General features: G+C 44.4%; 1 protein-coding gene across 1 annotated transcript; it reads right to left on the reverse strand.

Moving 5' to 3' along the window:
• Positions 1 to 2,982: 2,982 nt before the first annotated feature.
• Positions 2,983 to 15,365, reverse strand: TLR7 (toll like receptor 7). The gene is given in 2 exon segments (XM_086609356.1): positions 2,983 to 6,123; positions 15,237 to 15,365. Coding segments are annotated over 2 exon segments (3,270 nt in total).
• Between the last annotated feature and the right edge of the window lie 236 nt (positions 15,366 to 15,601).

Consider the following 15,601-nt stretch of genomic DNA (forward strand, 5'->3'; position numbering starts at 1 on the left):
ATCGATCCAGTCTGTCCAGGTCCCTCTGTAGAGCCTCCCGACCCTCAGGCAGATCAACACTACCTCCCAATTTAGTGTCATCTGCAAACTTGCTGAGGGCGCACTCGATCCCCTCATCCAGATCATTGATAAAGATGTTAAAGAGAACAGGCCCCAACACTGAGCCCTGCGGAACACCACTGGTGACCGGCTGCCAGCTAGATTTAACTCCATTCACCACCACTCTCTGGGCCCGGCCGTCCAGCCAATTTTTGATCGTAGAGAAGCGTACACGCATCCAAGCCATAGGCAGCCAGCTTCTGCAGAAGAATGTTGTGGGAAACAGTGTCAAAGGCCTTGCTAAAATCGAGGTAAACATCCACAGTTCTTCCATCATCCACTAAACGGGTCATTTTATCATAGAAGGAGACCAGGTTGGTCAAACAAGACTTGCCCTTCATAAATCCATGTTGACTGGGCCTCATCATCTGACTGTCTTGTACATGACACATGATAACACTAAGGACGATCTGTTCCATGAGTTTACCTGGCACTGAGGTCAGACTGACAGGCCTGTAGTTCCCTGGGTCTTCCCTCTTACCTTTCTTGTAGATTGGCGTCACGTTTGCCAACCTCCAGTGGGAAGTTCTGTCCCAGCAGATCGCTCATTTTCCACTGCAGACCACAGCACCATTCACTGTCTCTCTTGGATGCTCACAAAAGTGTTGGTGCAGCATCCCTGGCCTCTCTTCAAGTCCCTTGCCACACCATCGTGAGCCCAGATTTTTGTATATATACACATGGCTACTCACACCAAACCCATCCTTTGGATGCTTCACAATGGAAGAGGAGAAAATACTTCTCCCCTCAACCCTGGTAAGGTCATGTGACCTTGTGCCCCTGCCCTAATCAACTAGGCTGAGAAAGAGGATCTGCTTTGGGTAGAAATGGTGTGGGGAGGCAGAGGGAAATAGTGTGGGAGTAACTGAGGAGCAGACATTCCTGTTTCAAGCATTACCTTATGAAGACAGTCATGTTACAGCTCATGTTGTCATATTTAGAGATACAGATTATTTAGGCTTACAAACTGAAGCATCGGAAAGATAAATTATTAAAACATAACCATAAACCTCCCATTTTTTCAACCAGGCCCTCCTCTTTTTTCCTACTGCTGTTCTTAATCAATAAAAGTCTTGTGGCAAATTGGGAGAAAAAACCCTTGTTATTTGTAATATTATTATATGAAGCTTGGTTTTCTTGTTTGTGTTTGTGTTCTTGTCTGTCTGGTTGCCTACAATTAAATCAAAAAGGGGCTATTTAAAGAAAGGACCAGGTGGAACAGTTAGGTGAGGAAAACAGAAGGCAGCTGAAATAAACAGATTCAAACCAGTTAAGAATGTCAGAGCTGTCATCGAGACACTCATTGCCAGAAAAGGAAAAGGGCTTTGAGAGAGAGAGGAGAAACTGCCCGGACTGTGCTGCAGACAGGAGAGCCCGGTAAGGTGAGAGCACGTTGCTCCTCCCAAAACAAAGATCGTCACAGCAAGCAGAGAGCTCTCCTCTGCCACGCACAAAGGTTGAGACTGCCATTAGAAAAGGCTTCAGGTGAAATACTGTCATGTATTTGATGAGGCTGTGCTGTGAAAGGGAGCGGGGAACAGGCCCAAGTGTTTATGTTTCTGAGCAGTGTTTCTTCCCTTTTTCAGATGTCTCTAAAGTCAGACCCTTTCCCAGCTCGGGTTTCTAGTGGTGCTCCTGCAGCTGCTGTGGGAGAGGGACCTGCCTGGAGAACGAGGAGGAGAAGGAGGGCTTGAGGATGCTCTGGAGCACCACAGCACAGCTAAAGAAACAGAGTGATGGGCATTTTCCTTGAATGACTTGGTCTTACTTATTTTGCCCTTCAAATGACTGTGTTTCATTCTGGAGAAAGTCAGGTAGGCAAAGGCAAGTCAGTCACTTTAGCATGTCCTCAGGCTCCAGCCCTGGCTGGACCGGCTAAGGTCATCCCTGTTGATACACAAAGGGTTGTAGCACAGGACCTGGGTGGAAATGGGGAAGCCGAGCTCCTACATCTGACAGCACAACACTGGAGAGCAGCTCTGAGTCCTCAGGGAGCAGCCAGCTCAGCCAGCAGCCAAGGAGGCAGGTGAAAGGCAAAGTGGAGAAGTTAATTGGGAATTATCAGTAAATGCTTCTTAACTTCTACCATTCCCGGCTGAGGTGCGTTTTCCTCCGTTCTTTCCACCTCTTCCACTTTCTCGTTTTTCCTTTTACAGTCCTTTCTTAGTCACTTTCCACTCCCTCCTTGTTTTACTTGGTTTTCCCCATTTGCCTGGAGCCTCTTTCTCAGCTTTCTGCTCTCCCGCTCCCCCTCCTCACTCAGCTATAAGCCCAAGATGAAAACATAATGATTCTCACATTTTCCTGACTCCTAAAATCAAAGCATGAGCTTTGCTTATGGTATTTTCTGAGACAAATATGTCAGCAAATGCTTTTCTTGCTTTTCATAAATACACAAAATACAGAAATGATAATTTTCTATTAAAATCACATTTACTCCAACAGTGATCTAAGCAGCAGCAACTTTAGGCACAGCCAAACTCCTCCCGGCAGTCTGTGTACTAAAGTAAGCTGAGCAAGTGTCTCACCCACACTTGACCCAACCACAGGAGATGCTGGAGGCCTCCAGTGAACTGAAAGCTGGAAGTGGTGATTCTCTTCTAAACCAGGGACTTCCAGTGGGTAGTGCATCATCTCTTGCTGTGCAGCAATCAATGCCAAGCAAGGTGCATGCCAGCTAAACATCTGTGCTGACAACAGTTTCTGTTCAGTCTTGTCATGGCAAAACAAGTGAACTATCAGCTTTGGGACTAATCGTGCATTTCTTTCGGGGTATAATATCACAATTACATTTCTCCTCAACACTTTGACAGTTCCTCCAAATGAAGTTTAGGATCTCTCATTTCCCATGAATCTTAACAATATTTACAGAGAAGGGTAGAGCTAAACAGTTTCTTGGAGTAGCTTGTTGTAAGCCAGGGTATTGCTGGTAGCTATTGCATTTTTCAGACACTGCCAGAAGTAGGGCTGAGATCGAGGGTTAGTTGGCCATTCCAAGACAGAACTTCTGCACAGCCTTTTCCTCAACTGGACATACCGGGACTTCTGCAAAACCTTCTCAAGAAATATCAAGATAATGACATCCATTTTTTCATCTAGAAGTCGCTGATGGGCCATGTAAAATGTTGTCTTGAAGCTACCACTTTTAATATACTTGTTGGTCAGCACGAATATAGTCTTTCTGCTCAGCTGAATGCTCTGGGAAAGGTTGTCAAAGACCGGCTGTCCCGGGAGCCAGTCCCTTTCTTCCAGGCATAAATTGAACTGTCTGGCTTTTTGATCTTCCAGCCTTTCAACGAGTTCTGTCAGCACCCACTCATTCACAGCTGTATCTTTATTGTCATAGGCAATAAAAGCATCGTAGCAAGCATCTGGTAAAGATAAACGCCGATAGCCCTTCAACTTGGCAGTGCAGTAATGGTAAATATACCACACATCCCAGAAATAGAGATGGCTTGTCACTGTCAACACCATAAAGCCTAGGACAGTTGAAGCTGACAGAGCATATAGGATCAAATATGAGGTGTCCAGCTCACAGGTATACAGATCCAAGAAAACTACGCTCCTTCCTTTATGTGCCCCTGGGCCAGCACAGGTCACGTCTGTGGCCAGAAGAGGAATAGTCACTTGAGTCTGATTGATCCACCAAACAAACCACACGGCATCACAATTGCACTTGAAAGGATTGCCATGCAAAAGCAGCATCCTCAGGTTGTTAATGACATTTTCAGGGAAGCTAGATTTCTTAATTACTTGGATCTCATTTGAGCTGAGGTCCAAGTATTTCAATTTAAAAGCACCTCTGAGAAAATATTTGGTTAGCTGATGAATGCGATTGTTTCGGAGCATCAGTTCTTGGAGTGTTGAAGAGCAATTGGATAGTTTTCGGGGAACAGTAGTCAGAAGGTTATTGCTGAGGTCCAGAGTTACTAGATTCTTCAGATAGTGGAGGTGTCCCCAGTTGAAACTCTTCATCCTGTTATTTGTTAAGTTGAGGACCTTGAGTTGTGGAGGCATAGTTTTGAAAACACCATAAGGCAAAAAACCAAGAGAGTTGAAGGAAATATCCAGTTGTTCCAGGCTAGTCAGATTCTCAAAGAATGACAGATATCTAGCATTCCCATCCATCCATAAAACATCTAAACGATTTCCTCTGAATTCTAAAATTTGAAGAGATTGACTTTCCATTCCTGTGTTAAGAGAAGTAGAAATCTCATTCTCATTCATCATCAGCTTCTTCAGATGGGCTAAGTTTTTCGTAAAATTAAGCACATGAGTAACACCTTCTGCCAGAAAATAGTATTTGTTGTTGCTCAAGTCGAGAATTTCTAAATGTTTTAGCTCTTCGAAAGCAGTTGAGTATAGCAAGTCAATCCTGTTGTTAGAAAAATCCAGATATTTCAATCCAGACAAGTGGTAGAATTCACTTCCATTTAAAGTTTGACTTATTGCGTTACCCGACAAGTTGAGGCATCTGAGGAAACTAAGATTACGGAAGTCTGAAGGGTTAATAAAAAATATGTTATTTCTACTTAAATCCAGAGTTTCTCCATAGTTCAGGCATTCCTCCTTAACTGAAAGTGGGTAGGAAGTAGCCTCTTTTTCTTTGGACCTGCAACTTCGCCCATACTCATCGTACCTGAAATAATGCATCTCTTGTAATACTTGCCTGTTGTATTGCTCTAGTGAAATCCTAGGATTAGAGCAAAATCCATAAAAGTTGCTTTCACTCGAAGAAGGAGAAATTTTATTTACTGAGAGGTCTATGAGTTTAAGGGCTGGGAATTTTTCGAACGCTCCCAGGTCAGCAACTTTAATAAAATTAGTTCCAAGATCCAACACTGTTAGATTTCTAAGACTGAGCAATGGATCTAGATTTCCTTCTCTCAGTTCTTTAAAGACATAACCCCTGAGCCTCAGGATTTCCAGGTTAGAGAGGGAAGAAAATGTCTTAGACAGATTCAAGGATGGAGAATACATCTTCAGTTCAAAATTAAAGGACAGATCAAGCACTACAAGGCTGGGGATAAGTTTTAAAAACTGAGCATCTCGTATCTCCTTTATGAGGAAATTTTGGGAGAGGTCAAGCTCTTTGAGATTCCTGATGTTTTTAAACCAGCTGCTAGGTATGCTCTGAAGAGAATTACTGTGAAGTCGCAAAATTCTTAAATTTTTCAAGGAATGAAAAGCGTTTGAATGTATCTCAATTGTGCTCTTGGGGCAGGGAATACAAGGATAAGGGGCATTATAGCAACGTGGACAATTACCACTTAGATCAAGAATTTCTAGGTTGTGAAGGGCGCTTAAATCATGTTCTTGAATCACTTGAATCATGTTATTGTAAATATACAATTCCTTTAGAGTAGATGACAAATTGGGTGGAATATGAGTTAAGTTGTTAGACTTCAGGGACAGTATTTTTAATTTTTTCAGCTCCAGAAAGGCTGTTTTTTCAATTTTAAATGATACATTACATGGATTACGGTAGTAACAATTCTGTCCCAGATACAATACTTCTATGTTTCCTAGCTCTGACAAATTGGCTTTTTGAATAGAAAAGATACTGTTCGCTTCCAGGCTCAGAAGACTTAAAGTAGTAGGAAGACCTCGGGGTATTTCCGACAACTGGTTTGCATCCAGATACAATGACTTCAATTTTGTCAGGGCAGCAAAACTGCCATTCTCAATCTTTGGTCTCCTGGTGCACACATGATCTTTGGGCCCCATTCTGACAGGCACACAGTTGCATCTGAAGTCTATCTCCACAAGGTTTTCAAGATGAGCGAAGGATGTTGGATAGATATGGGGAATATGGTTAATATTCAGGGTAATGTTGGTAGCGTTTTCAGGGATCCCTCTGGGGACTTCCATGAGACGCCGATCAGTGCAGTCCACTGCCACAGTACCTTCAGAGGCTTTAACATCACAGGGTAAGCTTTTTGGAAACCAAGCTCCTGACAGCAGCATCGGAAATAGGAAGAGCAAGACAAATGACAATGCATTTGGCACCTTTGCACGAGGTACCTAAAAATAAGGAAACAGCTAGGTATTAATTTAATGCAATTAAATTTTATTAATTTAATGCAATGAGAACATCTCATAGGCCACCATATCAACCATGTACTGGGTCAGACCAAATATACAGCTAACCTGGAGTCCTGTCTCTCATGATAGCTAGAAGTGGATGTGCAGGTAGGATTATGAGTTTGAGGAAGGTATATGTCAGTATTTCTTCAAATGCTTCCTTTACTTTCTTATCACTAAATATTGTAGTGTTAAGATAAATATCACTCTCTCAATAATGAATCACAAAAAAAAAAATCCACTGAAAAAATGACAAGGCAGATGATTAAAGGCTACATCTCTGTGAATTTTCCTTTTTTTTAAGAGGAAACAAGCAGTGTTAAACATACACCAGATTACCATTGCATAATAGCGTAAATGAACAAAGTTAATTTTCAAAGCATATGCAAGAGAAAATCTATAGTCACTTAAAAGCTAGTATAAATTTTCAAGACCAAGCTAACAGGTGAGTGCCTAATGCAAATTTCACATTATCATAAGGATTCTTAGAATCATAGACTATAAACATAGAATCGTTTAGGTTAGACAAGACCCTTAGGATCATGGAGTCCAACCATTAACTTAACACTACTAAGTCCACCACTAAACAATGTTCCTAAGTGCCACGTCTACATGTCTTTTAAATACCTCCTGGGATGGTGACTCAACCACTTCCCTGGGCAGCCTGTTCCAGTGCTTGACAACCCTTTCGGTGAAGAATTTTTTTCCTAATATCCCATCTAAAACTCCTCTGGTGCAACTTGAGGCCATTTCCTCTCATCCTATCACTTGTTCCTTGGGAGAAGAAACCAACACTCACCTTGCTACAACCTCCTTTCAGGTAGTTGTAGGGAGCGATAGGGTCTCCCCTCAGACTCCTTTTCTCCAGACTAAACAACTTCACTTCCCTCAGCCATTCCTCATAAGACTTGTGCTCTAGACCCTTCACCAGCCTTGTTGCCCTTCTTTGGACATACGCCAGTACCCCAATGTCCTCCAGCACCATGGTATCTGCCCTCTTGACCTTCCCTCTGATTCTTACCCATAAACACTCAACCCTTTCATCACCGTCCTCAAGCTCTAGACAGTCAAAACACTCTCTAACATACAGGGCTTCCCCACCACCTCTCCTTCCATGCCTATCACTTCTGAAGGGTTTATAGCCTTTCATTGCAGCACTCCAGTTGTGTGAGTCATCTAGCCACGTTTCCATGATTGCAACTGTACCTCTGTTTTCCCACTGCACAATGGTTTCCAGCTGCTTCTGTTTGTTGCCTATGCTGTGTGCATTGATGTAGATGGACTTCAGTTGGGCTATTGATCCTGCCACCTTTTTGGGAGGAGAAGCCCTGCTCCTTGTATGACTGTTCTCAGGTTCTTCTAACACATCAACAAGCCTTGCATCTTTGCTGCTGCATGGATCTCCATACCCTATCCACACTGAGATGGCTAAGGAACATTCATTGCTGCTCTGACTGGCTTGACTTTTTCCCCTGTTGCATTCAACTTCACAGGTGGCACCACTGCGCACCCCAGCTACCCAGGCTTGTCAGTTTAAAGCTTGTTTCACCAAGCTCACTAGTCTGTTGTCAAAGATTCCTTTGCCTTTTCTAGTCAGGTGGATCTTATCTCTCCCAGGCAGGTTATAGTCATCAAAAAGTGTGCCATGATCATGAAAGCCAAAACCCTGACGAAAACACCAGCTACGTAGCCAGGTGTTGATTTGCATGTTCCTGCCTGCACCCTTTCCTCTAACTGGTAAAAGAGAGGAAAAGATAACCTGAGCACCAATTCCTTTCAGTCACACCCTCAGAGCTTTGTAGTATTGCTTGATTCTGCCCATGTTCTGGCTTGCCATGTCATTCGTGCCCACATGAAAGAGTGTCTAGTAGGTGTATCTAGCCGGCAATGTGTGCTTGCAGCCCAGAAAGCCAGCCACATCCTGGGCTGCATCAAAAGAAGCGTGGCCAGCAGGTCGAGGGAGGTGGTTCTCTCCCTCTACTCTAGTCTTGTGAGACCCCACCTGGAATACTGCATTCAGCTCTGGGGCCCCCAACACAAGAAGGACATGGAGTTGTTGGAACGAGTCCAGAAGAGGGCCACGAAGATGATCTTAGGGCTGAAGCACTTCTCCTATGAAGACAGGATGAGAGAGTTGGGGTTTTTCAGCCTGGAGAAGAGAAGGCTCCGGGGTGACCTTACAGCAGCCTTCCAGTACTTAAAGGGGTCTATAACAAAGCTAGAGAGGGACTTTTGACAAGGGCATGTAGTGATAGGACAAGGGATAATGGTTTTAAACTGAAAGATTAGATTTCAGTTAGAGGTAAGGAAGAAATTCCTCACTCTGAGGGTGGTGAGGCACTGGAACAAGTTGCCCAGAGAAGTTGTGGCTGTTCCATCCCTAGAGGTGTTCAAGGCCAGGCTAGATGAGGCTTTGAGCAACCTGATCTAGTGGCAGGTGTCCCTGCCCATGGCAAAGGGGTAGTAACTAGTTGATCTTGAAGGTCACTTCCAATCCAAACCAATCTATGATTCTATGATTCTAAGTGTTAGAATGGATGTATTGTTGACCTAAGACAGTCAATGGCTATACTTCCATATGGTTTAATACCAGCTTGCATTTTCACTGTCCAATAAGGACAGAGGGCTAAGAGGGCACTGTATCAATGTGAAGTGTAAAAATTAAAATCAAAGTCATATTTAAGATTGAACATGTTCCGTAGAAGACTAATAATCAGAGCCCAAATCCTACAGGTATTTAAAGAATCTTCAAAAAAAAGCTCTCTGTCTGTCAAGTCTTTGTGGTCTTGCCTACTTCACAGATTTTGTGTGTATTATGGGAACACCAATAAGCTTTTAATATGTCACAACATACTAGTTACTTGCTCAGCAGCAGTCAATGTCAAAGAAACCCTGTCCTTCTGGCCAGAGGCAGCCAGCCAGGCAAGCAGGCTGCCAGCCTTGGCTTGCCTAGTACAGGCAGAGGGACCATGACCATTTTGCTGCCTTGCACAGCTTCTTAACTGCCTGTGTCTGGTGCTGGTCAAGAGGTCTAAAGATAATAAAACCCACAATCATCATCATCATAATTTCTCCCTGGAAAACTCATTGTTGAAGGCTTGGAGATGCATGGCACACAGAATGCTCTTGAACAACCAGGATTAGTTGTGCATGGCATCCTGGTTTCAGCTAGGACGGAGTTAGTTCTTCTTTTAGCAGCCAGAAGAGCTCTGTGTTTTGGTTTTAGTCTGGGATTCATTATGAGAAGAATGTTGATAGCACACTGATGTGAAACTTAAGGATAGCCTTGGCTGCAGTGACCACGACACAGTGGAGTTCAAGATCCATGGGGCAGCAAGGAAACCATTCAGCAAGCTCTGTACCCTAGACTTCAAGAAGGCGGACTTCGGCCTCTTGAAGCACCTGATGGGCAGAGTGCCGTGGGAGGTGGCCCTGGAGGGACGAGGGGCCCAGGAAAGTTGGTCCACATTCAAGGAGCACCTTCTCCAAGCTCAGCAGAGGTGCATCTCGACGAAGAACAAGTCGGGCAAAAAGACCAGGAGGCCGGCGTGGATGAGCAAGGAGCTCCTGGACCAACTGAAAATGAAGAGGTTAGCCTACAGAGGGTGGAAGCGGAGACAGATAGCCTGGGAGGAATACAGAGAAGCTGTAAGAGTGACCAGGGATCAAGTGAGGAAGGCTAAAGCCCTGAAGGAATCGAATTTGGCAAGGGATATAAAAAGCAACAAGAAATGCTTCTATAGGTATGTAGGGGACAAAAGGAAGTCCAAAGAGAATGTAGGCCCCCTCCGGAAGGATACTGGTGCTCTGGTTACCCGGGACATAGAGAAGGCTGAGGTACTCAATGAATTTTTTGCCTCAGTCTTCAATGGTAAAGCCTCTTGTCTTACCACCCAAGCTGTGGAAAGAACTAGCAGGGACTGTGAGGATGAACCACCGCCCACTGTACTTGAAGACCAGGTTCGAGAACATCTGAGGAACTTGAGGGTGCACAAGTCCATGGGACCTGATGAGATCCATCCGTGGGTCCTGAAGGAACTGGCGGATGAAGTTGCCAAGCCACTGGCTATTGTATTCGAGAAGTCGTGGCGGTCTGGCGAGGTCCCCGATGACTGGAAGAGAGGGAACATAACCCCCATTTTTAAAAAGGGGAACAAGGAGGACCCGGGCAACTACAGACCGGTCAGCCTCACCTCTGTGCCTGGCAAGGTCATGGAGCAGATTCTCCTGGGAACCATGCTAAGGCACATGGAGAGCAAGGAGGTGGTGGGTGACAGCCAACATGGCTTCACCAAAGGCAGATCGTGCCTGACCAACTTGGTGGCCTTTTACGATGAGGTGACAGCATCGGTGGACAAGGGTCGACCAATGGATGTCATCTACCTGGACTTGTGCAAAGCTTTTGACACTGTCCCGCACGACATTCTTCTCTCTAAATTAGAGAGTCATGGGTTTGATGGATGGACCACTCGGTGGATAAGGAATTGGCTCAATGGCCGCACTCAGAGAGTAGTGGTCAACGGCTCAATGTCCAAGTGGAGACCGGTCACAAGTGGCGTCCCTCAGGGGTCCGTGTTGGGCCCGGCCCTCTTCAACATCTTTGTCGGTGACGTGGACAGTGGCATGGAGTGCACCCTCAGCAAGTTCGCCGATGACACCAAGCTGTGTGGTGCTGTCGACACGCTGGAAGGGAGGGATGCCATCCAGAGGGACCTTGACAGGCTGGAGAGGTGGGCCCGTACCAACCTCATGAAGTTTAACCAGGCCAAATGCAAGGTCCTACATCTGGGTCGTGGCAATCCCAGGCATAAATACAGACTGGGTGGTGATTGGATCGAGAGCAGCCCTGAGGAGAAGGACTTGGGAGTACTGGTGGACGAGAAGCTCGATATGAGCCGGCAATGTGCTCTTGCGGCCCAGAAGGCCAACCGCGTCCTGGGCTGCATCAAGAGGAGCGTAGCCAGCAGGTCGAGGGAGGTGATTCTCCCCCTCTACTCTGCCCTCGTGAGACCTCACTTGGAGTACTGCGTCCAGTTCTGGAGTCCCCAACATAAGAAGGACATGGACCAGTTGGAGAGGGTCCAGAGGAGGGCCACGAAGATGATAAGAGGGCTGGAGCACCTTTCCTATGAGGACAGGCTGAAAGAGTTGGGGCTGTTCAGCCTGGAGAAGAGGAGGCTCCGGGGTGACCTTATAGCGGTCTTCCAGTACCTCAAGGGGGCCTACAGGAAAGATGGGGAGAGGCTGTTCAGGAGGGCCAGTTATGATAGGACAAGGGGTAATGGTTTTAAAATAGAGGGAGGTAGGTTCAGGTTGGATATTAGGAAAAAATTTTTTACTATGAGAGTGGTAGAACACTGGAACAGGTTGCCCAGAGAGGTGGTGGATGCTCCATCCCTGGAGACGTTCAAGGCCAGGTTGGACAAGGCCCTGAGCAACCTGATCTAGTTGGAGATATCCCTGTTCCTTGCAGGGGGGTTGGACTAGATGACCTTTGAAGGTCCCTTCCAGCCCTAACCATTCTATGATTCTATGATTCTATGATGTTTACAATTGGCACTGAGACCTCAAGGACTTTTCAGCTTGTCGTGTTCTTGCCAGTGTGCAGGAGCACAACAGACTGAGGGGGGGAGCATGGCCAGGATGAAGGGTCCACAGCTCCACTTACGATTCGAATTTAGGCTTAGGATTGAGGGCTAAATTGGGCAATGAATTATTCCATATTATGCATCATACCCAGTATATAGATGACAGTTGACCGGATAGAAGGGCTTTTGTTCTGCCTGGGGCTCTCACTCTCTGACTATCAGAGTTCTATCTCCCTCTAGTTTTCTTTTCAGGCCTCTTGCTTGTCTGGGATTGTGGTGTTGGGACTTACCTGTTTCAGGATCATTACCTGGGATAGGACAGACCTTGGTCACCGAGTGATGAACAATTATACCGTGCATCACTTGCTTGTATATATTATTATACATTATTATTATTATTATTATTATTATTATTATTTTCTTTTTCTTATCTCAACCCACAGGTCTCTTTCTCTTTTCCCCTTTAATTCTCTTCCCCATCCCCTAGGGGTGGGGGAGGGTGAGTGAGGAGCTGTGTGGCATTTAGTTGCCAGCTGGGCTAAAGCACCACACATGGAATATTGACTAAATGTGAATACCCAGTTATACAGCTGAAAATCAGATGATTAGGTAAAGTGTTCAAGATACACAGAATGCTCTTTCTCTTTGGCAGAGACACAAAAACAGATAAAGACCTGCTCAAACAGTATGTGAAAACCCTGTTGAGTGTTGCCTAAGACATGCCTTGTAGGTGACACAGACTTGGAGATTAATTGAGGCTTCCTGTTTCATGCTATGTTTACTTAGACCACTGTGTCCCCTGTATAGCTTTGTGTTTCTGCATTACCTTAGATAACTATGCTAAATCTACCTATGCATCTGTGTATCTGGAAGAGTGCTCTAGTGACTAGCAGGGCAGCAAATGCGAGAGAAGCTAGATTAAGTCTCACGCTGCACCGCGCTTCTGCTGTCTAGATTCAGCAGCCAAATGGAGTCACTTTTGGGATTTGTTCAGTCAACTTTTGAATACAAAGCTTCAATATGGAAGGAAAAAATGTAGAGGTCCACTGCAGACCTTGAATTCAGTATACTGCCATGTGAAATTCATATCAGCAACCTGGTGCTGTACTCCTCCACAGCTTTTCCTCTAGCATGACTTCCTTTTCCATTGCCAGGAAGTGCTATGGTGCTTTCTTCTTTTCAGCAGATTCCCAGAAAAAAGGCAATGCAATTAAATGTCCCGGCTGGTAGCCATGACTATCAGTCATACAATTACTCAGGGAAAGCTAACCTGGACTAACCAGGCTATGTCTGTGAATTTACATTTCATTATTTTCAGCTCCTGTGAAGTCATTTGTTAAGAAACAAAATAACCTTCATTTGGTTTACAGCAATTTGCTTTGGAAACTCACTCAGACCAGGCCACTGGGTAAGACAGTTCACCAGTGTCTTCAGTAGGGTCTAACCAATCAACTTTGGAGGATGATTAACTTTTCTGACTTTCTAGTGTAGACAAGCACTTGGATGAATATGATGACTGAGAATAATCAGAGTAAGAGGAGAGCCTATTTGGAGAAGATAAATGCATTCATTTCCTCCCACCATTCTAGCTTTTTTTTAGAACTCTTTTTTCCTCCACTAATATGGGAAGGGATGTAGGAGGGAGAAGGAAGGGCTCTGCAACTGGTATTAATTACATGGAAAACTGAAGGTCTTTCTTTGAATGAAAAGCAACACTACCAAAGAAAAATCTGGGTATGTTGTAAATATTTTGCCTTCCTTCTTTTCCAAGGGACACAATGTATTATGCACGCAAAAAAACTTTATTAGACTAATAAAAAATGAAAGTGTCTATCCTAACTGAATGGCCTCTGATACCCCAGCTCCTGTCTACCTCTGTCTCCTGCTTTTCCAGACCAATGTACCCCAGGGGCCACGGTCATTAGACAAGGCAGGTGCCCATGGAGCATGGCAGAGAGGTGCCAGGGAAACCACAGAGACTCTCTGCACTGCAGGACTTGCTGCTCCGTCGCCTGGGTGCCATTTGCCTTTACCCATTGATGCACGCCACAGCAGACCGTGACGTATCGCCCTCGTCAGCCACGGACACGGTACCTGCAGCCATCGAGGGAAATACTGACAACTGCTGCAAATCAAACTCCAGCACTCTGTCTTCCTTTAAAATAAGGAAGGAAAACCTCTGCTGCTAACTGGGGGTCAAACCACAGATTTGCTGCTCTTAAGGAAAAGTTAATCAGAATCAACGGTTAAAGATTTGCTAAACCAAATTAAAACCTTCTGTCCAAGCACTAGAGTAGGACCAGAGCATGGTGAGACTGCAGTCTAGATTGCCACAAACTTTCTACATGAACCTGGCCACTGCACTCAGGCACCTAATTTTAAGCACTTTAAGCATTTTAAGTTCCTCAATTCAGTGTCATCATCCTGGGCTGCACTGACATTCAAGAGAGAGCGGGAGCGAGAAGAGAAGCCCCTCTGCAGGCACCGCTCAGCTCCAAACATGGAGGGAGCCCTGCCTGACTACACACCAGAGAGAAACACTGCAGGTTTAGATGCCTAAAATTACGTGCAATGAATCTAGGCCTTAAAAGTCTTCACAAATATGTTTGTAGATTTCTTAAGAAGTAAAAAAATGCCTTTTGAGATGTTTGCAATGCTCAGATTTTGAACTCTCACGTACTGCAGTATTTTTAGGAACCTAAGTGGTGTTGCAGAGCCAGCCTGGCTCCTACCATCTTTGTGCTGTTTCTTTGTATATCCTTCTGTTTCCTGATACCTTTTCAACGCATTCGCTATTTTAACTGTAAACTGTTACAGTTCTGGTGCTGTGTCTAACTATTTGCATGTGTAACACCTTCTGTCTGTTATAGCACCAGAACAAATGAAAAAGATGATGGTTTTAATTAGAAGAAACAAGCAATGCTGACTTGTGCAATGTCTTTGCAATCAGAAGCTAGTTTAAAATTACAGCCAGTTATGCATGGTAACTGTCCTTTTCTCTGTGATCTATGCTTGGCTCTATAAGAAGTCCAAAAGCACTAATCTGCTGATATTAACTAGCACGTGCTGCACAAGCCCATAGTGATTTAGGGTATTCTTCAAATATTCGGAAACAAAACAGCTAGGGATTTCTGAAGGAATTTTTTCTATAGGTATTCCATGAGTATTTTAAGAGGAGAAAAGGGGAAAGGCTAGGGAGAAGAGAAAACCTCAGGAAGTTATAGAAATTAGTAAAGACATTATTGTACTCATTCTGTAGCACAGTAGTATAATTAAATGCTAGCCAGTTAGTATTAGCATCAATAAATGCTTTCCTATCCTGTCATTATGTATTGCATCTTCTAACCACAATAGTAAATTCGGACATTTAGAAAGCAGAAAAGGAGAATATGTTCTTGAAACTCTTCCATGACAGTTCCAGTCAAAGAGGTCTAAGAGCAAATTTAAAATGAAAGTTTAACCTACCATTTTCTGTGTGCTTCCAGGTCCAGCAAGCTGTCGCTAGAGGAGACTGCAAATCAGAGCAGAAGACAACAGCATAAAAGAGGTCTCTACCAGTTCAGCTCAGGTGCAGAGGACAGTATAACATGACATAACTCACTCAAGACAACAGCAGTAATCACTACTCTATCACTACTTTTCAGCTGGACTGCAACTTGAGAAATAATTAAATGTGAAACAACTGCTGCAACCTACTTCCTCATACATTTGTACTCTAAAATTAAAACAACAGTACTTCATTTACGGCTCCACCCCACATAAAAATAACTGAGTACTCTTTTTTTTTTTTCCCCCTTTTAAACAAATTCGCACATTACTCATACATTCAT

Source organism: Tauraco erythrolophus, chromosome 1 (genome assembly GCF_009769465.1).
Source record: "Tauraco erythrolophus isolate bTauEry1 chromosome 1, bTauEry1.pri, whole genome shotgun sequence".
In the NCBI taxonomy this organism is placed as follows: domain Eukaryota; kingdom Metazoa; phylum Chordata; class Aves; order Musophagiformes; family Musophagidae; genus Tauraco; species Tauraco erythrolophus.